This window comes from Patagioenas fasciata, chromosome 9, assembly GCF_037038585.1.
Source record: "Patagioenas fasciata isolate bPatFas1 chromosome 9, bPatFas1.hap1, whole genome shotgun sequence".
NCBI lineage: Eukaryota > Metazoa > Chordata > Aves > Columbiformes > Columbidae > Patagioenas > Patagioenas fasciata.
In genome coordinates, this window is record NC_092528.1 from 29,473,812 (window position 1) to 29,498,838 (window position 25,027).

A 25,027-nucleotide genomic window follows, 5' to 3' on the forward strand; every position below is an offset into this window, starting at 1 on the left:
TCTCAAATCCATTACCGGGGGTGACTACAGGCACATGTGTCCCAACCATGAGCCTCCAGAAGCTTCTTCCTGAGCAGCCTTTACCTGGGACTATTAAAACCAGATTCACAGAAACCTCTTCCTTCACGTGGCCGTGCATGGGACACGTAGGAATCAGCATCACCACCAGTGACTCTGCCCATCTATCAGGCTTATTTCTAAGTTATTTTGGTGCAATCCTTTCATCACCTGAATGAAAATGCAAAGCTTGAGCTGGGGTAGCAGCAGTTTATAGCTCGGAGGGTTATCAGTGGGATATAGATTAGCTACCAGCTAAAATACTCCCAAAATATCAAACCGCAGCTAGATCAGCAAGTTACTGATAACCTACCACAAACTTTTTGCGTAGAGCCCGTTTCTTTCTGTTTGGTAACTCCAGATATCTTCCTAGCCAAGATAAGTAATATATCTGGGATACCTGTGTGCATCTAGATATTGCCAATAGCAGAATTTAGTGATAAACCGTTACAAATATAGCCACTCCTCGCCTTTCTGGAGTATTGGTTACCTTCTTCGGGGACAAAAGAGCACGTGGCAACGGGCTTGTAGGACAGCAGGAGCTTCTTCTTCCCTGCCCCACAGCCCCAGCAGCAGCAATTGTGAGTTCCCCCAGAGCTGTGGCTGCCACATCCTCTCCTATTAAATTTCCAAAAGCAGGTGGGTTCCTCATAATTTCCAGAAAAATAGTAGGATGGTCTGTCAGATGAAGGGGATACAAAACTACAATTAACAATAAAAAAATCTCCCTCTTTTGCCAGCTAAATGACATGGTGTTTCTCAGCTTGCACCAAGGCATAAGCCCTGAAGTGCCTTGGTTGGATCATATCAGCACTTCCCTCCAAGCCAAGCCTAAGTAGAAACTGAAACACTGGGGAGCAGAAAAGCCAGACTCTTCCTAAAGCACAGAGCATCAGCTCCTACAGCCACAGCAAACTTCACCCTGCGGTCAACTTGGTGCAGTCAAGGAAACCAAGGGAGCTGAAATTACCAAAATGTTCTGGTAAAATAAACCTACCTTCAATGTCAGGAAACTGAAAATTCAGTGTAATATCGGTGTTTGTCAGCTGACAAAGAAGGGCAGATGCCTGTAAGGTTGCTGAGGTCCTGCAAAGGCTGGATCTGAATGCACAGCGACAGCACAGAGCTCGTCCCACGGCTCCAGCAGTGAAAGCCGGAATGAAACGGGCTCCACTTTACTCTCTGTCCTTACACAGACAATAGAAAACTCACCCTGAACTAAATGAAGACCCCCTCGGTTCAAAGCATGAACAATTTTGTCCTTAATATATTTATTCCTTAGGGTAAGCAATACTTTGCCTGAATTCGAAGAGCCCGAGTTGTGAAAATATCTCCAGGAAATTCATACGGCAACTCCCGAGCTGTAAGGCCGTGATTCACAAGTGGAGGTAAGAATTAACTCGGAGAGTTCACGTTTATCATCCTCGGTGCCTGCTCCACCCTTATTGCAGAGGCTGCTCTCAGTAGTTGCTACATCGGGACAGCCAAGAGCTGATAAACGCTGCTGATTCTGCCGTTCCAGTACAGTGGGGAGTTGTTACCAGGATGACTGAGGCCTCCTCTGCATTGGGATAAGAAGATTTGAGCTAGAAATAGGCTGTAGGAATTATTTAATGCAGCCTAAGATAAGCTATAGCCCCCTCAGTTACTAAAAGCAATTCAAAAGATGCATGCCTACCCTTTGTATCGAAATGCGTATCCTACCGCTGAGATACGCTCAAGTGAGAGAAAAAAACCCAAGAAACAGGCCAAAGAAGAGAGAGAAAATGCCTACAAGATAATACGGTTAATCTGGCAAGCCCATGAAAAAAAATCAGATTCTGATTTGCTGACAATGAGCAAAAAGGAGGCGAGGAAACAAAGGTTAAATTGTGGCCGTGGCAGGAACAGACTTATTGTCAGCTAGGGTGCTGTTGCACTTATTTTTTCTGACGGCTCCCATCTTTGCTTCATAATCATGGAGTAGATCAGAAATATCTCATTACTTCAAGGTCATATTCAAGGATGAGTTACACGCCATGAATCCTTATGAGCTTCAGGTATTTAAAAAATAATGAACAGGAAGAGAAAATGCAGGTAAAATGTACACCATGGAGTATCTGACCCAAAACAACTGAGGGCAGGCTCTGAATGAAGCCACCTAACATCAGAGAGGGCTGTAAGAGCATTGCAGCAATCTAATTAAAAGCCAAGGTGACAAGGCACAGCAAACGGCCTCACCCATCGGGCTGGCAGAGGAAAGAGCTTCTATCAGTTCTTTGCATACCCCAAAGCCGCAAATTGCACAAGCAGAAAAGCCCGGTAGCTCATCTGCACTAATTATCTGCCAAATGCACGGAGATTGAGTGATTTATGAAGCAACAGCTGGAAAAAAAGATGGTGCAAACCAAAGAGACGCATCCACCTCCATAGGGCCCGGTGCCTGGCCCAGGGGAAGTACAGGACATTTCACTGCAGGTAAATAATATTCACATCCCAAGAAGCCCTTTCCACATCACACATGAATATTTTTACTTCCCTTTCTATGATTTCTTCTCATATGAGAACATCAGGCACAACTTGATAAAATCAGGTAGAATTAGAGCACTGTGGAGGTGCGTTTATGTACATCTAGTGCTGCAATCAGCTGTCCGTGGTGCGGAGAAACACCGAAAAATGCTCAGTGCTTCCTATAGATGTGACTCATTTGCTATCCAATAATCTGAGTATTTTAGTATCCAAAACCTCTGCCTTATCACATTTTGGTGACCTCAAAAAACCTCAGAATACCCAGTTCAATAGCAGCTTTCTATTCAGAATTCCTGTGCCCTCTAAAATCCAGTCCATCTAAATGTTATTTATTACAAGAACACAGGACTTGGGCAGTGAAATCAGCATCTCATTGCAGCAGCTCTGGATACGTGCCCTGTTTTTCCCAAGAAATCTTCAATAGCAAAAGGAGCATCACTGCGGTTGTCTTTTATATAAGGGCATTTAGTTCTAAATAAATAATGAGCTGCAAGCATTCAGATCAGCTTTGGAAGTTTCCACTCATAAGGAGTAGTCTACAGTCAGTGCCTTTACATTCAAAGTCTGCCATCCATACCATAAGTTCTAGTTTTGCAATTTTCGAGCTGAGCAATACCTGCAGAGCCATCCTTTAATAGCGATGTGTCAGATCGCCGTGCTGTGCGTGTGCCAGCAAGACGGGAGCGGCGGAAAGCAAAAATGCAACCCACTAACATTGCTACACCTCTTTCCTGAGAATTTATCTTGATGAATAATTATAAAACGCGTATGCCATCACAGAGGACTGTCGCAAGCACAAAAAGAGCTAACTGCCATTACATTAATCAAACCTGCTACTTCAGTGGTATCCCAGGGTATCACTGGTAAGATGCTTAATGTCAAAATGCTCAAGCGGTCTGGCAGAGCCCTGGATGGGCAGAGTGTCCCTGTCTTCCTCCTTCTATGTTCTCCTTTCCTTACCATTTATGCAGTTTTCATTAATCAGTCTGCACTCTCTGGCACAAATTACCTACAAACACACAACTGAATTCTCAGGTTCTTTCTGCCCCGGGCCCCTTTGAATTGGACTATTTTGCAGTCCAGCCCTGCAAATCCCCAGAGGATTATTCCGGCGATACGAGGTTGGCACAGGGAGTGCTGGAACATTCCCATTCCTTACCGAAGAAGGTATCAAGTCTGGACAAAAGCAAAACCGCTCCACCCCTCTCCTCTGCAGGTGCCTCACTCTAATGCAACTCCCCCGCTGCTGTAGTTTGTATCACCGTCCTTTCCTGCCCTTTCCAGTTGGCTCCACATACCCCCCTTGCAAAGTTGCATCATTATTTCTATTCATTTTACCTCCCATTTCCACCAATACAGTCCCCATTCCTTACTCCTCCTTCTCCCCTACCAACTGTCCATCTTTGGCTCTTCCATTCACATCAAAACACAGAACTCCTGCCTCCACCACACTCCTGTCCTCTGCTTCTGTCCTCAAAAGCAGCGATGGAGGGAGAGGGAGCCATACACATCCAGCCAAAGGACATCAGCTTTGTTTCTACAGCAAGTTCACTGAAGCGTGGTTTTGATTTTTCCTCTGTTCGGTGTTGTCTCCAGAGTGAAGCAGGTCTAGGAAACACCAACACCATCTGTAATTTTTATATACAAGTTTCTAACAGACGCGATGTGCAAAATATTCTACCTGCGCATTGCTATTCTCATATTCTCTCCTGAGAGAATCCAAAGTGCCAATATCTGGAAATCTAAATATCTAAGGTATATTAATTTTATGGGCATCAAGGTCCAGAGTTCCCACTGGGGTGGGTTCTCCACTCCTCTCAGCACAACCCACCCTCCCACCGGGTTTCCTTCAGCCCCTAATGGGATGAGATGGTTTTAGCTGAGGCACGGAAGATGACAAAAGGCACGTGGAATGCAAACAGCAGCTATTGTACAACAGTCTCAAAGATTCCTATCATGTTCTGATGAGCAAATATTTGCTCTTTTGGAACAATTGTTTTGTAGTCTGCGGTTCAGGTCTAGTGCATCGTGGCATAGGTAACAAACATATCAGTATTAAAGTAACACTTCCTGGGTCCTGCCCGTGCTTTTTCTTAAAATTAAATTTGTGCTATGGCTGTTCCCCAACCCAGGTGAAGAAGCCTGAACTGGGTAGTAAAAGCATCATGATCTTTTACACTAAAAAAAACTGTAATAAAAGTGATTTCTAAGTTGAATGTATTTGTGGGAACTGTCTGTACTCTAAACAAGGAGATCAAAAAGGAAAACTTTGCACTCTCAGAGCAGTGAAGTATTTTAAAGCAAAGGAGAATTACCAAAGAGAGTTTCTCTGACAATAAAGCATGTTGGCAAGAGAATGTAAAGGCTGAGCTGCTGAAGGTGTCCCGATGATAAACTAAAAGCTTTGGGGTTTGTGGTTACCAAGAAACAATAAGCTGTGATGTTCAATAAACATAAAATGGGTGATAGGAGCTGCTGAAGAACGCAAGGAGGAGGATTCTCTAAGATTTCTCCTTGTTCAAGCAGCTCAATTCTATTAACTATGGTTTGGGTTATTTTGGTTGTCAAAGGCTACAAGGAAAAATTCCCCTGTTGCTGCCCCCCTGACAGGCACAGCAGTGATTCCTGAAAGGCTCCAGGAATTCAGAAAGCAGGGGATGTCTTTCAATGGCAAATCACTGCGTGCATCCCCCCTGGGCTGGGGCTGCACAGACCCAGCACCTCTGGCACGCTGAGCATCCAGCCAGGCCCAGCTGCTTCAACACACACCGAAATTCAGAATTATCCCACTCTGCTGACAAACTGCAGCGTTTACCCATCTCTGCATGCTAACCCTGCATGTAAACTGCTGCTCTTTCAAACACTACTCACAAAAATATGCATTGCATAGCATCAAGTGTATCTTATATGCAACTTGCATGCAAAATGTTGCTTAGAAGGAAACTAAACCACAGATATATTTGCTGCAACAAAGCTCATTAAAGCTCAATGATGCAACACAGGTTTTATCTACCGATCAGCCGAAAGTGGAGTGTCACAATATGCTGATCTCTGCTGTAAAGCTATTTTAAAGACATTTCTTTTCAGCTCTCTTAGTTCCTGCCCCTAAAGTTCATCAGTAATAATGTTCGTGGCTCATACTATAAATTGGATTGCTAATTGGATTCCTCACAAGGATCTGAAGAAATAGGCAAGAACTGGAAAATAACTGGCGCATTATGCCAGTAAATTTAGTGCAGATTATCTCACAGAAAGCAGCCCCTGGAAGTGTCATGTCCCAATGGAATTAGCTGGTGTTATTCTTCCCATTCATATCGCTCTTTGAGACCATAAAAGACACGTTGAAACAGCCGTACCTCTGCCAGAGCACAGTCACAATTATCAGTTTGAAGCTTCATGGCTGCAATCAGTAAAAGAGCCCTTAATTCCTAAAGAAATAGGCCAGACGATTACAGCCTTCACTAGGGGAGTGACATGAATCTGGGGCTGCAAATACAAAGACGCAGGAAAAACAGCAGAGATGAGAATGAAACATCTTTGTTGGAAAGTCAGAGCAGGTCTAACTGGACAAGAGGTCCCAGGAGCTCCTGCGGTGGCTTCACGGCCTCCTTTCCTGGATCCGCTTTACATGAGGGAACAGTGACCTCAGGTGTCTGTTCAATTAATCACAGGAATATCTTTCCCATTAATTTATTGTTCTATGCTGCTTCTATTTACTGGTGTTTCTACTGAAAATGAAGCTTCTGTGCGCCAGCCAGCACACCGGCACAAACACCGTCCTGCCTTTTCTTGCCTTGACACTTGAGTTTTCATGCAAACCACAAACAGCTATTTAGCTTTTAATGCTGCGACTTTGGTATTGTTTGGCAGCTCGGAGACTGAGCAGCACTCCTAAAGACCAGATCAAAAATCTATTGCAAATCTTAGGATAAACTCGATCTGCATGTGAGTTCAGTGTCATTCGTATAATTCAAATGTCAGTGTGCGCATCGGTTAGATATTTGGATAGCTTAATGAAGAGAAATGAAACTTAATACAGCATAAGATGAAGTACTGTACTTTCCATTTCTACAAACCATTCTGATCCATTCTGGATTACTGGGATCACAAATAATGTTTATTTAAATATATGTGGCTCTTGGAAAAGATGAATCAGGGTAAAAATGACACTTAAAAAACTTGCTAGAGCTGTTGATAGTGATAACATCAATGGAAGAGTTAAAAGGTTCAGTCTAGGATGTAACAAATTGAATAGATAATTGAATTAATTATACAACTGTTCTAATTAGTAGACAGTTCTGCAAATGAGATGTATACATTCCACATACTGTCAATAAATTCCTTATTTCTACATGATGCTTTCAATACATATTTTAATTCATATTTTCTGATTCCGTAAGTGGAATTAGAAGAGACTGAGTTATTTAAAACCTCACTCTACAACCTGTCTGTGGCCTCAACCTTTGGACGAGCCACATGGACGTGTTTCCAAACCAACCTGCACAAAGCCGGGATGCACGGGTCGGAGCAGGACCCGAGCCACTGGAGAGCAGGGACCTTTGCTGACCCTTTTGTGATTATTGCAGCATTCAGACTGATGCCACGATCATGCGGTGTCTTCTCCGTTTAAAGTGAGCTCTGCACAGACACAGATGCAGAGGATTAGCAAGTACACACTCTTCATACAGAGTATTTATTTCCCAGACACATTCTAGCCTGTAAATCCAAATTGCCCAATGTGACAAAACATTTAAATCACTCTACATCCCCAAATGTTGCGGAGAAAAAATATAAAATAAAAACTTAGGGACACTGCTTGCCGTGCTTCTGACCTCAGGAAGCCCTAAGAAATAATTAACAACTCCGTGCAACCAGTCAGACACTGAAATGCCAATGCAGTTTTAAACAGCAGCAGTCACAGAAGGGAGAGCAATATTTTTCACACTTTCCATTCTCTGTCATCACTACTGGAGTAGCTGGTGGTGCAGACCTGACAGCTTTATCACCCAAGCTGCCAGAATTTACAAAGCTTTCTATAAATTCACAGCAGCGCCTGAACACAGTCTTATAACTCCTGCAGCTCCCGGGTGAAAACGGAAATTAAACGGAGCTGTGAAGACTGAAATGTCCTGATGAGTTCCCATCTTGCCCTTCAGAGAACAGCTCCAGAGACATTTACATGGAAAGAAAATACCACTCCAGGGCTCAGTCCACATTAGAAGTGTAATTCCTGTAGGGTTTTTTCCAGAAAGGTTATTGCCACTTTCTTACTGTATATGCTATATATGCCATTAAGGAGTGTGTGTCTGTTTTAGTGAGAATGAGTAAGAACAAAGCCAAGAGATTCGTGCAGCTGCAAATCCAGACCAGCTCCAAATCCAGCCTCTCCATCTTTGTCTGGCCTGTTTAAAACAGCACCTGGGCACATCCATCATTATTTTCCTGCTTTGCGTTCCTCTGGTCATTTATACCAAACCACAGGTGAACCCTCCCGAAGCCCATTTTTATGTTTCCACGGATACTGGATCCTCATTACGAAAAGTTGGTGAAATCTTTTAGTCACATCACGTGGCCAAAGTCCGTGTAATAAGTTCTGAAATCCAGACCTGCCATTGCTGAAGGTCTCAGGGAATCCTGCGGTCTGCTTTTTATCTTGTTTATGGTGAACAAAGCTGTAAATCTTCCAGAAGTGGTGCTAAGACTGCAATAATACTTTGACAGTTTAAAATATACAAACTTTACTTGGATGGATGGATGGATGGATGGATGGATGGATGGATGGGAGCCACAGGGCAACGACAGCTTGCAGAGGCAATACAAAGTACCTTGGTGACTACCAAGATTTTAGCTGGCTGTGCCTTGAGCTGTGGTAGGGTTTAGTATATTAGCACCAAAATAAGGTGTAGAAAACTGCAATTGCAAACAAATCTGTAGTGAAAATATAAAAAGTATTATTAGGATCGAATTCTCCTCCTGGTGACTTCACAGCAGATTTGGATCCCATAACTGACAGGTTTTGTCCTTCCCCTCTTGCAGTGTGAGAGTCGCCAAGTGACAGCCTGGAATTCACAGGGAGTGTGTTATTCCAGAAATCAAAGAAATCAAAGATCAAGTGATTCATCAGGGCTTGACAGTAAAAACCATACAATACCCACTGTGCAGCAGGCGCTCTGAAGAGTATAGAAATGAAACTTCAGCACAGGAAAACCCTTGCTTTTTACCTTTATTTCCTTTTTCCTTTTTTATTCTTAACAATACATAGTAAGTCTCCAGAGAGATCTGCAAATAAACTTAATTTCAAAGCAGCAGAAGCGAGTAACAGCCTGTGAAGGCAAGGAGAAAAATGAGCCAAAATAAAAACACGTCAGGCAGCTCCACAGTCTGTGATTTTCAGTCCCCAAAGCAACTCTAAAGCAACCCAAACAACTCTTCCTTTCCATCAGGATATCACTGCATCAAATGAACCCCACACAACGTGTGGATGTGATTCAGCTCTGCTTTTCTCCATTGTAACCGCAAACCTGCAGAAAACAAATGCTGACCTGCAAAAATACTTGAATATCATGAAAGCGTCTCTTTTCCAGAGTGATGCTTAGTTATTGTACACCATGAATGGAATATAACCCAAACGGATTGTACCAACTCCTTCTAAACCAAAGTATTATGTAACTGTTAATTAATGAATTATGACCGTGTAGTTGACAACAATCTCACCATAAAGTTTTTTTCAGCTTTGTAAGATGTACTAGCAATGGGTGGCTCCTCTTGAAGTCAGTATATTATTGACATAAATTAGGATAATGTCCTTTTATTCTGCTACTGAAACCGCATCCTCCCTTCAAAAACTCACAACTGCTTCTCGGAGTAGTTTCACATTAAATCCTAACACTAAATTAAAAGACACCTAGTAATTATTGTCATTCAATCCTTTATAAGTCAGTGACGAGAACTAGAACTCATTCAGGCTTGATAATGATTTCAAATCAAAACTGAATCCACAGCAAGAAGAGTTGTTTGTTTCTTTATTTACAAGCACCTGCACCACCACATGGTTTATCGTATACAATCTAAAACTTGTATTCTCAGAAAAAAATGTGACCTCATTGCTCAGATACAGGAAGGCTAAAGAAAGGGAGAAGTTCAGGTACTTTTGTTCTACCCATTTCTGCAAGTGATGAGAAGCTGCCGACAGATGCAAAAAGTAGCCAGTTAATTCTGAAGCCAGAACATAACAGTCTTTCAGAAATCAACACTGAAAGTAATATAAATTTAATGCCAAACTTCCCTATTCTTACTCTTTCCACCAAAGTTGGGAATTCCTTTTAAAATAAAGGACATTTGGAGACACTAAGCCACAGCTGACAAACTAGTGAAAGCAATAATAAAGTTGCTTCAAAGCAGTGTTGCTGGAAGATGAATTAGAGCAACCTTTAAGAATGAATTAGTTGAAAACGGCCGCCACCTCCTGTATTGCTGGCAGCACCCGGTCGCATCATTTTTAATGCGATTTGCAGACGTGCAACACCTGCCAGACCGGTCCCTGTGCTTATAAACGACCATGGCACATTTCCATTAAAAAAAATAAAAATTAGGACGTAAATCTAAGGGCCAAGGTGAAGAGAAACTGCTAAATTAATGTACACTGTGATTAAGTTATAAAAGACCTATCCATCATTAACCAATTGACATGATTTTCCGACCACCGGCAAAACCAGGGGATGTTTCCCAAGTTTCAGATCCTTCTGCACCACAAGAGGGAGACAAAAGATTAAGTGATACATTGTTTAGAAGCACAGTGCTTAGTTTATATTTAACTAATAATAGATGTAAGAAACTAAGCAACTAACATCATCAATGATTTCTTAGATGTATGCCAAAATTTAAAAAAATTGTAATGCATATGTATTGATTATGTAAATATAAGCAAGGTAAGAGCATCCAGTATTTGGAGTACTGATGGAGGATGATCCCCAGCACTAATAAAATAAAGAATTGACTCTGCAGTTGTTATTTCTCCGTTTCAAAGGGAGGAACACGAGAAGCCGCTGCCTTTGTCCCCTACGGCCGCCATTTGCTGCACCACAGCGCGGCCCCGCGGGGAAGGATGATGGATGGATCAAATCCCGTGATTTTCAAATGAAAAATGAATTAATGTTCCAAAGAATCAGTAGTCAGAGCGTGATTTACAAGCGGCATCCACTGCCCCTCAGGAGCCGGGCGCCGCCATCTTGCAGCTCCCGCCCCCAAGGCCGGGTCCTTGTCGTCTTCTTCCTCTTCTTCCTCCTCCCCTTCCTCTCCCTCCCGGACACCGGGCCCGCGTGTTTCCCGCAGCCATGGAGTACATGACGGGGCCGGTAACCTCCACCCAGGGCAACATGTAAGCGGCGATGGGCCCCGGGGGCGGCGGGGCTGAGTCTCCTCAGGGCGCCCGGTGCCGCGGGGGTCGGTACCCGGCGAAGGGATGGGGGGGTGGGGACGACTTGCGTGACCCACCACTTAAAAGAAAAAACCATATATTACATTAAAAACCCTCCACATACCTTTGTCTGCGTCCGCGGGTTCGCGTAGCCGCCACCCCCGGGGGCAGCGTTGCTGTTGGTGACTGAGTTTTCCTCCCTGTTTGTCTGTCGTTCTTTTTCCCAGCCTCTGCTGCCAGTGCGGCGTGGCCATCCCGCCCAACCCGGCCAACATGTGCGTGGGGTGCCTGCGGGCACAGGTGGACATCACCGAGGGCATCCCCAAGCAGAGCACCCTCCACTTCTGCAAGCAGTGCCAAAGGTGGGCACCGAGATCCCCTCTGCCCCTCAGGGAGCCCCTTCGGAGGGGAAATGTGATTTGGGGCGCATGGCTGTGGCTGGAGAGCCGGCGGTGCCTGTTGTCATCAGGGACCTTCATCAGGGACCTTCCCAGTGCCACCCCTGCCATGAGCAGGGACACCAGGCTGGGAGGAGTGGCTGACACTGGAAGCTGTGCTGCCATCCAGAGACCTGGACAGGCTGGAGACTTGGGCGGCGAAAAATTTAATGAAATATAACAAGGGCAAGTGTAGAGTCTGGAATCCAGGCAGGAACAACCCCAGTGTAAGTTGGGGAACAACCTATTAGAGAGCAGTGTAGGGGAAAGGGACCTCGGGGACAGCAGGGTGACCATTAGCCAGCACTGGGCCCTTGTGGCCAGGAAGGCCAATGGTACCTGGGGTGGGTTAGAAGGGGGTGGTCAGTAGGTCAGAGAGGTTCTCCTGCCCCTCTGCTCTGCCCTGGGGAGACCACACCTGGAACATTGTGTCCGGTTGTGGCCCCTCAGTTCCAGAAGGACAGGGAACTGCTGGAGAGAGTCCAGCGCAGCCACCAAGATGCTGAAGGGAGTGGAGCATCTCCCGTGTGAGGAAAGGCTGAGGGAGCTGGGGCTCTGGAGCTGGAGAAGAGGAGACTGAGGGGTGACCTCATTAATGCTTACAGATATATAAAGGGTGAGTGTCAGGAGGATGGAGCCAGGCTCTTCTCGGTGACAACCAACGATAGGACAAGGGGTAACAGGTTCAAACTGGAACACAAAAGGTTCCACTTAAATTTGAGAAGAAACTTCTTCCTGGTGAGGGTGGCAGAGCCTGGCCCAGGCTGCCCAGGGAGGTTCTGGAGTCTCCTTCTCTGCAGACATTCAAACCCGCCTGGACACCTTCCTGTGGAACCTCAGCTGGGTGTTCCTGCTGCATGGGGGGATTGCACTGGATGAGCTTTCCAGGTCCCTTTCAACCCCTCACATTCTGGGATTCTGTGATCTTCACCAGCTCAGGTTGCTCAGAGCCCCATCCAACCTGACCTGGGATGGTTCATCCACCACCTCTGTGGGCAACCTGGGCCAGGCTCTCACCACCCTCAGGGGCAAAAATAGTAGATAACTACTCATGTTCTGAGGGGTTTAGTTTGTTGAAGCAGCTCCATGTGCTGTAAAATGCTCCCTGTATCTCAGGTACCTCCAGCCCCCGGGAACCTGGATTCAGTGCACCTTGGAATCGAGAGAGCTGCTCGCTTTGTGCCTTAAAAAGATCAAAGCTTCGCTGAGCAAGGTAAGTAGCTAATTCTGTTGGTATTTCATAGCGAGTCTACTGGTTTTGCATAAAATGAAGTCCAGCTAATTCACACAGGGTTCGATCCTTCCAGAGCGGCCATTTGTACTTGTATGAAGCTTATCAGTTGATTTATATTAAACATAATGACAATCTGATCTCAAATAACTATGCAGGGGTTTTGGAGGGTTCAGTAAGGACAGGCTCTAACAAAAGATTTCCAAGCATACTGAGGAGGCTATTGCAGTGCAATTCTGTATATTAAGGCATACTGCACAATTCTTATTCTAGTTGAACATAATTAACTGAAGAAGTCTAACGTGTTTTTAATGGCCTTTAATTGTACAGTTTCTTTTTACACATTTTAAAAATAATGTATACAATACTTGTTCTTACTGATTTATGACAATATGAAATAGAGTTGTAGAGGTCTATATATATAGATCACATGGAAAGTCATGTGTTTCAGTTGAATAAAGTATCTCTTAGGTTCAGAATCTTACCAGAGGAAAAAATCTGAGATAGTGTTTTAAGCAAAAAATTGTCACTTCAGTTATCAAGGTTTGAATTAGATTGCTCAAATGAGTTTCTTGCTACTGCATTAGTACTTAAATATCAAAAGATCTTTGGCTGCAGGAAATTTGCACGTTCTTAGCTTTAGAGATTAAATTGGCCTTTAAGTCGTGAGGAAACCATTATATTGTCCAAATTCATCTTTACATGGCATCCAGAGATCACAGTATCACAGTATCACAGTATGTTTGGGATTGGAAGGGACCTCAAAAGATCATCTAGTCCAATCCCCCTGCTGGAGCAGGAACGCCTAGGTGAGGTCGCACAGGAATGTGTCCAGGCGGGCTTTGAATGTCTCCAGGGAAGGAGACTCCACAACCTCCCTGGGCAGCCTGTTCCAGTGTTCTGTTACCCTCACTGAGAAGAAGTTCTTTCTCAAATTTAAGTGGAACCTCTTGTGTTCCAGCTTGATCCCATTGCTCCTTGTCCTATCATTGTTTGCCACTGAGAAGAGCCTGACTCCATCCTCATGGCACTCACCCTTTATATATTTATAAACATTAATAAGGATGCTGCTGAATAGTTTATTCAGTCATTCTGGTTTAACGGTCTGTAACAATTGCCAATTATTTTAGTTAGATCAGACTCTGCGTTCTAACTAAGCATTATTAATTGAGTTTAGTATACTGATAATATTTTTTTAATTAAGGGTATTCACTTCCTCAATTGAACAGCAATGAACTATACCTTAAGCTTGTGTTTTCTGGCAGTTAGAGCTCTATGTTTTTAACACATTTATAACTAACACAACCACTGGCGGTAGCTGAGTTCTTGTTGTTTCCCACTGGCAGGTCCGGCTGATCGATGCAGGTTTTATTTGGACCGAGCCACATTCGAAGAGGCTGAAGCTCAAACTGACTGTTCAGAAAGAGGTAACTGGAGTATAATATTCTGCATTTGGCTTTTAAAAAGCTTTAATGGAAACCAGTATGATTTTATTTATTTTTTATTATTATTGCATGTTAGATAAGTGCTTCTCTTTGGTAGAATCCAGCATGTGTCTGCTGTCTATCACACAGTGTAATATGGAAGTTATTTCAGAATCCTGTGGTAAACAAGGATGAGAAAACCTTTTACACTTCTGTTCTGCAGGTGATAAATGGAGCCGTTCTTCAGCAGGTGTTTGTGGTGGAATACCTGGTTCAGTCTCAAATGTGTGAAGACTGTCATAGGATCGAAGCGAAGGATTTCTGGAAAGCTGTAGTGCAGGTCAGACAAAAGGTAGGAGACAAACTGAATTTCCATTCGTTTGTGGCGGAACAATCAGGAGGACAAATCTTTGGGTGATTTTTTGGTTTTTCTCAGAAAAAGATGTGCTCACACTGCCACAACAATACCTTTTGTGTTCATGGGGTTTCTTCTGGCTGATCTTAGTTTAGCAAACCTTTATTTTTGCTGTCCCATATTATTAGCATATTCTTTTTAAATGACGGCTGACAGGAGGATTTTGGGTGAATTACTAGATGTCCTTCTGTATTTTAAAGGAGTGTTAGAAACAGTGGGACAGATTGTTTATAAATATGTAAATCTTCTTTAAAGAAAATTATATCTTTATCAATCAATTACACAAAAATGAGAAACAGAAGGTTTAAATAATTTGGTATAAATAGAGCACATCTCTGAAGTCTTTTTGGTTACTTGGAATAGACTTTGGACAGCCCCTTCTCTAGATGATCTCTCCATATGAATGCTTGTTGTTGAGCATTTGCAATAGAGAGTTCTTAAATAACCTTTTATCTGTGGTTGGTTTTAGACCCTGCACAAGAAGACTTTCTACTACTTGGAGCAGCTGATTTTAAAACACAGGCTCCATCAGAACACACTGCGCATCAAAGAAATTCACGGTACGTGAGGTGCCTTGGTAGTCCTGAGGCAGAACAGACTCACCTGTTTTATTTTGGAAGAGTGTTTGTGCTGGGAGCTGTGTGCAGATAAACAGCAGATTACTGAGGATCTATATTGTATTTGAAAAAAAAATAACCCACAGTATTTCAAATAGAAATGCTCATCAAGCTTTCTTTTCTTTCAGATGGCCTGGATTTCTATTATTCTTCAAAGCAACAGGCCCAGAAGATGGTTGACTTTCTTCAGTGTACAGTTCCATCTAGGTACATCATTTATCTTTATTGCCTTGAATACAAAAAAGCTTTTGGGAAATATCCTTTATCCTTCGCTTTTAAACAATTCTGTAAATGTAATGAACCTGTATTGTAGTTAAAACAGGCAAAATCCCTTCTACAGAAGTCCCATGTTTTCCACTTAGCCGTTGTAAAACTAACCCTTGTGCATTTTTCTATTTATGTTTGGATTTGTAGTATGTTCCTATATACTTGCATTGCTGATTATCTCCCGTTGCCTGCAATGTCCTTCTTGCTGCCTGAAGGCTCTATTTTAATGTTTTACAGATCAAAATCATCCCAACGTTTGATCTCGCACGATATTCATAGTAATGTCTACAATTACAAAAGCACTTTCTCGGTGGAAATTGTTCCCATCTGCAAGGTAGCATCTCTGTTTCATCTTCAGGGTATTGTGTGAAGTGGGTAGAGCTGGATTTTGGTGACAGAGGCCTGATTTCTTGTGTATTTGGGGGAATGGAGGGGTCTGCTCCCCACAAAGCGTGGAAAGTGATAAAGTTATTGGGTGGAGAACTGAAAATAGCAAGTTTAAAAATCTATTTCAGATCTCTCTGAAGACTTGATTAAAAAATTAAGGAAACGTGAGTGTAAACTCTTATATTTTTGCTTGCAGGACAATGTTGTGTGTCTGTCACCAAAACTGGCGCAGAGTCTTGGGAACATGAGCCAGATCTGCGTGTGCATTCGAGTGACGAGCACCGTCCACCTCATCGACCCCAGGACTCTGCAGAGTAAGTTCAGCCTTCTCTTCTGCATCTGATTGTTTTTTGCTGACACAATTCTTTGTTTTGTTCTATTTTCTTAAAATCTTATATTTTTAGACCTTCGTGTTGTAAATGTATTTGTACAATCGCTGATGTAGAAATTTAATAGTGAACAGAGGTATGGTTTCCAAAGCTTGATTTCCATGGTATCGTCAGCAAAATGTGGGGGCTCACTGGGAAGTTCATGGATGTTCTAGGTCTCTGCTAAGCACTTCATTTGTCAGGTATATTCCTCAAATCTGGCATCTGGTTTTTCTCTGGATTGTCATTTTAGCCACTTTGGTATAAGAAGCACGGTGCTTTGATTGGTATTTGCTGGTAAACTCTACCAGCAAAATACCTCTGATAAGGATCCATCCAGAAGAAAGATACTTGTGAATAACAAGGTCTGTCACAGATCAGCTGCTCTTGTCGCACGGGTTTGCAATACGCATGATTTCCTGAATATTCGTGTTACAATAAGAAATTGGAACAGAATGCATTTGGTAGTTGCTTTAATTTTCACAAATGCTTCTTTTTCCTTTTAATTTTTTCACAAGAAATTCTTTCCCTTGTGATGACCAATGCTGTTCTGTTGTTGCTTTTTATTTCCCAGTCGCTGAAATTGATGGCAATACCTACTGGCGCCACCCTTTCAATAGCTTGTTCCACCCAAAACAGCTCGAGGAGTTTATCATTATGGATATCAATAGGGTTCAAGAAAAGAAAAAGGTTGCAGGTGCAGGGGCAAGATCCAACAAGGTGAGAGCTCCTCTTGATTGGATTCTGTGGTTTGGACCTTCTCCTCCCTCCCCTTCTGTTTTCAATCATTCTGCCTTGCAAAGTCAGATTTCTGCTCTTCTGCATCTTGCCCCTGGCAAAGCTCTTCCCAGGAAGATGTTGGTTTGGAAGTCACACGGGCGTTATCTGGATTCCACTTTCTGAAATGCTTTTCTGTTGAAGAGTTTAAACTAGTTGTTAAAATCACTATTAACATTTTGCAGTAGCTGTGCAACTCTTCAGTTATTAAATTGTTTTCGCTGAAGTGTAGAAGCATTTCTTTTTAATCAGAATTCATGAATCAGTACGAGATGTTTTCTTCGCAGTCAAAAGCTGCATGTGGTTGAAAGTTATGAATTAAAAAAAACCCACACGCACTTAAAAACCTCCCGTCTAGTTGTGGAAACAGCCTTGTTGGAATTCTTGTGAAAAGTGGTTGGCATGTCCATTTCCTTACTTTCATAACGACGAGAAGTGAGGAGTAGCCAGCAATATATTGGATCCTTGATGTAGAAATACAAGTTTAATTATGAATGTAATTTAAACCAGCACTATAGCAGTGCACGGTAACACAGCGCGGCAGGTTAAGCTGCATTTGATGACAAGAGTGTTTTATTTTCTGTTCCTCAAGCACACGCTGGCTGAAGCCTGGGTGCGGAAAACCTCGGAGCTGGACACGGATCATCAGTATTTCTGCTGCACTCACTTGGGACACATCCTGAATCCTGGCGACCTTGTCTTGGGGTCTGTTCTGTTTCTTGGCTTTTATTAAATGATCATTTAATGACAGAATTCAAGTCATCCTGTGCAAAGGGCTGTTAGTAACGAGAGCTGAAGTATTGGCTGGAATAGCAGTTTAGACACAGATAGATGGGAGGAATTTTTAAAATAGCAGGCAAGATCTTTTTGTTTGATAGAATCATATACAAGAGTGGCAAATGTAATTTATATTTTTTTTCAGATTAGGCAAATTAGGTGATTCTCAAATAGGCTTAAATGTGAACATTAGTGGAGCTGCTGTGAGCCCAGCAGAACCTCAGTGGATGCTCAGCAGGATTTGGGGACAGCGAGTTATTCATAGTTATCACACCTGCATATTGAAGTGCATTTTTTATTTGCTCTGTGCTTCATTTGGAAAGGTTTATCTTTCTTAGGAGCTATAACTTATAATACAAACATACAGTACCTTGAGTTCAGCTTTATAGATTTACATAAAGGGGTAGGATAATAGACCTGTTTGCATTTTAGATTCGACTTGGCGAACTGCAACTTAAATGACGAGTTTGCCAATAAGATGAACCCACACGAGATTCCTGATGTGGTAAGGCCATGTTCTTTCTACCTACAAAGTTCTCTGTGTTACCCAGTGCTATTAGGTAATATGCTTTTATAATGAATACTCACTAGTTCCATAGTGCCACAGGAAGAGGGGATATTAACGTTGAAATATTAATAGCATCTAATTCTGACAATTATTTTCCACAACTTAAATTTTTGTGTGGTCATTAAGGAATATATTTACTTTAACTTACCTTATTCTACGTTAGTCCTGTTAAAAGTACCATTCACTGAGTGATGAAAACTACATGATGTGTGTTTGCATATTCAGGACATAACCCAGAGTGTCTGGAAACTTCTGAATGGACAAACGCTATACAAATTCTGTATAAAACTTCTGAGTGCCTGACTTTTCAGCTGACTTTACAGTTGCCCCAGTCTAGACTTGGGTGTTGGTTTGGATTTTGAAAGAGTGTGATCGGTAGTGTTGAATGTGTAAATTTGTCCTGCTTTTCACTGCAGGTATTAATAAAGAAGAGCTACGACCGCACCAGACGCCAGCGGCGCAGAAACTGGAAGCTGAGAGAGCTGGAAAGGGACAGAGAAGGCGCAGACACGGACGATGAAAGGTTCAGTATCTGTGAAGCTTTTCGTCCTTCCTACCTAGGAGACTGTGCCGAGCCTAGAAATAGTCTTGCTTGCTGATAAACCCAGTGTGGTGCCTAAGCTGCTGTGCTGGCTGTTAAGGGGACACAAGCAAATGCTGCTGGTTCTATTTGAGTATTGTGAAATATAAAAGCTATTTTAATGGGGTTTTTTCCAAGAAAAGCTTAAGCCATGAGACAAGTGACTAATATTAGAAGCGTCATGTCTGTAGGTTACAGTTGGTGTCCGTCTGGCTAAAGGGACACTTGTGTGAAAACGTGCTTGTCTCTGGTTTGTTTAGTGACAAAAATAGAAAGAAGTAGAAAAAAATGGGGCAATTAGAGTTAAATGAGGACAGATAAATTAAACATTATTTGGAAACTAATAGGTGATAACAGAAAAGAGTGAGTTGGAAATGTAGGAGTGCTATGAGAAGGATGGGGGCTTGCAGTCCTCCCTTGGGGCTTGGCTTCTTTGGTTTTGTTTTAGAAATTTACATAAAAAATACAGGAAAAGGGATTAAATCCATTGAGTGTCTTTTCCAGACAATACCAAGACTTCCTTGAAGATTTGGAGGAAGATGAAGCCATAAGGAAGAACGTCAACATTTACAGAAGTAAGAGCTTTGTTGGTTGCTTTTGTGGCTTGTTGGTTGTTTTGGGGATTAGTTTTTTCCCTGTCATTCCTTGGGGTGGTTCAGGAGGTTTGGGGTTTGTTTTCTTTGCTTAGATGTTGTTTTCTATTCCTTTTTTAGATGCAGATATTCCAGTGGAGAGCGACACGGACGATGACGGCGCTCCGCGCATCAGCCTGGCTGAGATGCTGGAGGATCTTCACATTTCTGAGGATGCCACGGGTGGGGAGGGAGCAAATATGATGACGGAATAAGAACAGCACGCTCGCCAATGCAATAAATATTCCTTTAGTGAGGAGAAAGTACCCAAAACATAAATCAACATGACAAACCGTTCACGTGCACGTGAAAAGTAATGTGATGGCTACCGCTATATCCCTAAATAATGGTCCTGAATTCATGTTTTATGTAAAATCGTCTAGAGAATCGACAAAGTTAAATTTCTGGAGTAATCCTTGTCTTGCACTGAAGGATCTCCAGAAGGAGAGACTTTATTCTAATTTTCCAGATCTGTAGGTAAAGTACCTACCTACTGTTCTTGTTCTCATTTCTTCACGTGGAAAGGATATTTCCTGCCTTCAATCTTTTTGGCACGATGGTTTGAAGCCTTTGATGCTGTTGCTAGATTATTCCATATAACAATATTTTGTGGAAGCTCAAGAATGTGTCTTGTTTTCCTTTGGTAAAGGAACTCTAAGCATACATGGTGTGGACACACAGTTCCCTGTAAATGATTGAAGTGCAGCCCTTGATCAGAAAGATCAGAAACTTGCGTTAATTGTAATGAATATTTACTGTACTATCTTCTGTATCAGTGTATTAAAAGCAATATGGATAATGTCTAATTAACACACTGGGTATGAACTATTAAAAAGCTATACAGATATTTTTTGGTCCATCTTATTTTAGTTAACTTTAAAATCAAATTTCACTCTAGTGCAAGCCTAAGGGGGCCAGAGTGGGGTAGGAGGACGTCACCCATGTTCATCTGGGTTTAATTCAATTTACTGCACAAAGGTGGTTCAGCAGAAATTTTACTAATAGTTTATGTGAATATACATTTGATTTCCTATAAATATGGAAGCACAATGAGAGTGGGTTTGCCGCTGCATTTTTTTAGCTTAAGGAGAAAAATTGTTCCCAAAGAACTGGCGTATGTGAAGGATGGAAATAGTAATAATGTGAAGTTGGCAAAAAATGGAGCTGTGGGATTCATCTCACAGGGTATTAATGATTGATGTGTATAACTGAGATGAGAACACTCGGTGCAGTTTGTCACCGCATGTATGTTTGTGACAGAAATACATAGGGCTGAAAATTCCCTATTTCTCCGTAGCGTCAGCTGAGGAGGCGGCGGGAGCACCGCGCTCTGTCTCGCTGTTCTTCACTTTTGAAGCCCTCAAAGGAAATAAATCATCAAGGAGTTCTCAGTGTTCAGTCCCCAGCCAGGCGAGCAAAACTTCTGCCTTATTGAAGTGGCAGCTTTAGACTGAGGTGTTTACAACCAGGTGTGGGTCTGTTGGGTTTCCTGTGTGAGCCCGGGCACCACGGCACAGAAAGCAGCGGCATTTCTGGCTGTGGAGGCTGCAGCTCGGTTTACTCACCGGTTACTCAGGCTATTTTATTTTTTTTTACTCTATCACAATCTTTTAATCATCCATTTGAGGAAAAAAATGGAAATTTGGGAAGGCAGTTTTGATGCAGCAGAGCTCTAAGCCACCCCTCAGTGCTGTTGTTTATTGTGCGTTTGTCGCACTGAGTTCTCTTTCCTCTTAGGAGCTTTGTCGTGTTTTTTAGTAGTTAGTAAAAAATATTACATTTTTCTTATGTAGGACCAGATACTATTTTATCTCATTGCGGTAACTGAGTTCAGCGTAGAGAAGGCGTAAAACCGAGCTTAAAAAGTACTCGTGAGGAACTGAAGGATCGCGGCGCTGAAGCCGGAAGGGGCCAAGATGGCGCCGGCGGAGCTGCCGCCGCTGCCCGAGCCGGTGCTGCTGCGGGTCCTGGAGCTGCTGCCGCCGCGGGACCGGCTGCGGGCGGCCAGGTGGGACCCCCGGGGCCCCCCCCGCCCCGAGCGGCCCCGGCAGCGGCGCTGATCGCGGCCCCTTCCCCGCAGGGTCTGCCGGCGGTGGCGGCGGCTGGCGCTGGACCGGGCCGTGTGGAGACACGTGGATCTGAGCGCGCAGCGGGTACGGGGGACATGGGGCAGGGGGCATGAAATTCTAGGGGTCACCCCACTGCGGGCAGGGGGATGAGACTGGGGGAAATACCCCACTGTAGGTGGGGGGATGAGATTGGGGGGGGTCACCCCACTGCGGGCAGGAGCTGAGGTGGGGGGGTCAACTCCACTGCGGGCAAAGGGGATAAGATTGGGGCTGGGTCACCACACTATAGGTGGGGGGATAAGATGGGGTGATGAGATTGGGGGTGTGTCACCCCACTGTGGGCAGGGGGATGAGATTGGGGAGGTCACCCTGCTGTGGGCAGGGGTTGAGATGAGGGGGTCAACCCCACTGCAGGCAAGGGGGTGAAATTGGGAGGGTCAACCCCCTTGCGGGTGGGGGGATGAGATTAGGGGGACATCACCCCCTGCAGGCTGGGTATGAGATGGGAGGGTCACCCCACTGAGGGCGAGGGGATGAAATTGAGGGGGTCACCCCACTGCAGGCTGGGGATGAGATGAGGGAGGGGGTTCACCCCACTGCAGGCAGGGGCTGAAGGAAGGAGCACCACCCCACTGCATGCAGAGATCTGGGGGTGCCCCCTCCTGCCGCCCACCCCCTGGGAACGGTCCCTTTTCCGTTTGCCCGCAGCTCAGCTCCCGGGCCCTGTGGCAGCTGCTGCGGCAGCGGCTCCAGGACTCGCTGCGGTCGCTGGGGCTGCGGGGCGGGCTGGGCTCCGGCACCCGGCGGCGGCTCCTGTCCCCGGCTCTGCTGGCCGCCCTGGGGACGCGCTGTCCCCAGCTCCACCGCCTGGCCCTGGCCGAGACCGACCTCCGCGCCATCGCCTACGAGAGCATCCCCGCTTCCCTCACGGCGCTGGAGCTGAACCGCTGCGAGATCCCCAGTGCCTGGTTCTGCGGCTCAGCCTCAGGGGCCCTGCCTCAGCTTCAGCACCTCATTATCTGCAATGTCCCCGCCTTTTCTGATCGCCACCTGCTGAACGTGTCCTCCCAGAGCCGCCTGAAGACGCTGAGCCTTGCCGGCACCTACCGCCTGACGGACGCGGGGATCCAACGAGCGGCTCCACAGCTGGAGCAGCTGGAGCGCTTGGTGCTGCGCGGCTGCGGCGTCGGTGACTCCGCCATGGGTTCCATCGGGTGCCACATGAAAGGGCTGCGGTTCCTGGAGATCAGTGACGCTGAGTTCCTGACGAACGCGGGTTTGGCTCGTTTAACGACTCTGCAGCACCTGGAGACGCTGAGCCTCGACCTCGGAGAGAAGATTTCTCTTGGTGCCATTATTGCTTTGTGTCAAGAGCTGCCCCAGCTGAGGAACCTCAGATTAGGGAGGACTCGTTTTGAAGATGAAGTGACAGATAAAATTAGGGCGAGTTTGCCTCTCTGTAGCATTACACACACTCCTTGACACAGGGAGTATGAGGGTGGTGAGAGCCTGGCCCAGGTTGGCCAGAGAGGTGGTGGATGAACCATCCCTGGAGACATCCCAGGCCAGGCTGGACGGGGCTCTGAGCAACCTGGGCTGGTGAAGATGTCCCTGTCATGGCAGGGGTGGCACTGGGGGAGCTGGGAAGGTCCCTTCAACACAAACTGTTCTATTATTTTTATTATACAGATTTTACAGAAGCCACACTTGCCAGTAGCGTTGGGGAGATGTAGATAAACTCAGTTCTAGTCACCATTGGGCCAAATCTGTGGAAATTTAAGAATTTTAATTTGTAACCTGTAGCAAATGAATCCATTCCGTGCCTGGTAAGAAGCATCCCATTGTTGGCAGGTGAAGAGAGAGTTGTAATAAAAGCTCATTTTTAATTCTGCTGGTTTGATGAACCCTTTTCCTTCTCTAATAGTTTTCAGTGATTTCAGCTGTATTGCTGCCCTGTCTGTCACCCTGTTTGTTACTGGCGATGTCTCCCCAGCTCTGTTGCCAGTCCGTATTAGATTTCAAGCATCTTTCAGCAAGAGTCTTGTCAGGAAAGATCTCATGCTACAGGTTCTAGGCAAACAAGTCATAAATCTAAGTATATTGCTTGGCTTTTTGTGCATTTGTTTGCTGGCTGGTAACACTTAGTAACAGCTCTCCAATGAGGGGGTGAGCTGTGTGTACTTGAAACCAAAGTTTGGTCTAATTTTAGCTTCTCGAGTTGAACATTTAAAGAGCGGGGAGACAAAGGAGGCTCAGCTGGTGTGGCAGCAAATGAAATGTTTGCCAAGGTCTGCTCGGTGCCACCAAATCAGTGAGTTGACAAAAGGTACTTAATTCACAGCGTTACCCTGCATCCCCTTCTGAAAATCTCTGTTCCTCTCATGCATACAGAAATTGCTTTGGGATTTTAAGCCATAACTGCTTAATGATTAATTTGCACCCAGGTTTTGAATTCGAAAGAGCTGAAGTGTAACATCCCCCTAGTTGCCCTGGGGAGAGGGGGAGTTGCTTTTGAGATGCGAATAAATGCACAGTGTGTGCGCTGGATTTAGCATGGAGTATGCGCAATAGCGAGTAGCAAGCAGTAGCAGTATGTGTAGTAACTTATGAATAGTAACGAAGATGTAAAAGGGTTGTCTGGAATAGTTACGTGGTGGTTAAATTTAGTGCAGTAGCTGCTGTGAGCACTTGATGCATTAGTGTGATTGTAGATCATTTTATCGAAATTCGAAGTTCTATTAGAGAAAAAAAGACATTTATAACGGGAGAAGCTGTTCAGAACTTTGTAACAGCGGTCTGAAAGATTTTTGCTCATGGAAAATGGTAAAGGAGGATGTGATGTTGCCAAGTCAATGTGCAGTGTCACAGCACAAAATCTGGATGATTGAGGGAAACAAATACACAGAAAGAGGTGACTGGGGGATGCAAGGACTACTTAGTATTCCTTTTAATAGGAAAAAAAAGTATATTGATGAAAAGCCTAAGGTTGATAATTTCACCTTTAACTGCTTTAAAAATCTGTTAGGAGATGCTCTTATGTAGCTGCAGAGGTTCCCAAATACATTTCAGGTGGAAATTGCTCAGGTGAAATATTTACTGGAAAATAGTGTTAAAATGGCACCAGAGAGCTGACCTGTGCTGGACCCAGAGCACTGATTCTGTGCCAGTTTTGGAAATCACTAATTGAGGAACAGAATACGCGCTGGTTGACGATGAGTTACTGATCTGGTGGGGAGTTCTAATAGAGTCAATATTATTTGTCTCTTTTACTCCTAGAAGTAGCTCCATTTGCCTTAGAGAAGTTAGGTTCACACTGAGAATAGGTTGCTTCTGTAGTTTGTGTTGAATTTTGCTCGGGACGCGTCCGCAGGGGCAGGAGAAGCTGCCACAGAATGGAGATGTGCCTGTGATTAATGCGGTAGTCCACCTGGTGTCACTGTTCCTTCGCCGTGGTGGCCCCAAAACCAACCTGTTCAGAAAAGACGACTGTAAACTGA

General features: G+C 44.3%; 3 protein-coding genes across 3 annotated transcripts in view; 2 read left to right on the forward strand and 1 right to left on the reverse strand.

The window, feature by feature from the left end:
- OTOL1 (otolin 1) overlaps positions 1-11,468 on the reverse strand; it is a 44,887-nt gene extending 33,419 nt beyond the window's left edge. The window contains exon 1 of the mRNA XM_065844977.2: positions 11,106-11,468. The gene's annotated coding sequence lies outside the window, so the exon portion shown is untranslated. The remainder of the gene's footprint in view (positions 1-11,105) is intronic.
- Positions 10,827-20,308, forward strand: NMD3 (NMD3 ribosome export adaptor). The gene is made up of 15 exons (XM_065844976.2): positions 10,827-10,942; positions 11,209-11,343; positions 12,535-12,631; positions 13,996-14,076; positions 14,297-14,425; positions 14,958-15,048; positions 15,234-15,312; positions 15,610-15,706; positions 15,956-16,073; positions 16,702-16,847; positions 17,497-17,609; positions 18,114-18,186; positions 18,666-18,772; positions 19,334-19,404; positions 19,543-20,308. The coding sequence occupies exons 1-15, from the start codon at positions 10,899-10,901 to the stop codon at positions 19,674-19,676; spliced, it is 1,515 nt and encodes a 504-aa protein (XP_065701048.1). The 5' UTR covers positions 10,827-10,898; the 3' UTR covers positions 19,677-20,308.
- A 676-nt stretch (positions 20,309-20,984) lies between these two features.
- On the forward strand, positions 20,985-23,421 carry LOC136105372 (F-box/LRR-repeat protein 12-like). The gene is made up of 3 exons (XM_065845109.2): positions 20,985-21,469; positions 21,542-21,614; positions 22,239-23,421. Exons 1-3 carry the CDS (start codon positions 21,378-21,380, stop codon positions 23,010-23,012), a joined length of 939 nt encoding a protein of 312 aa, XP_065701181.1. The 5' UTR covers positions 20,985-21,377; the 3' UTR covers positions 23,013-23,421.
- The last annotated feature ends 1,606 nt before the right edge of the window (positions 23,422-25,027 follow it).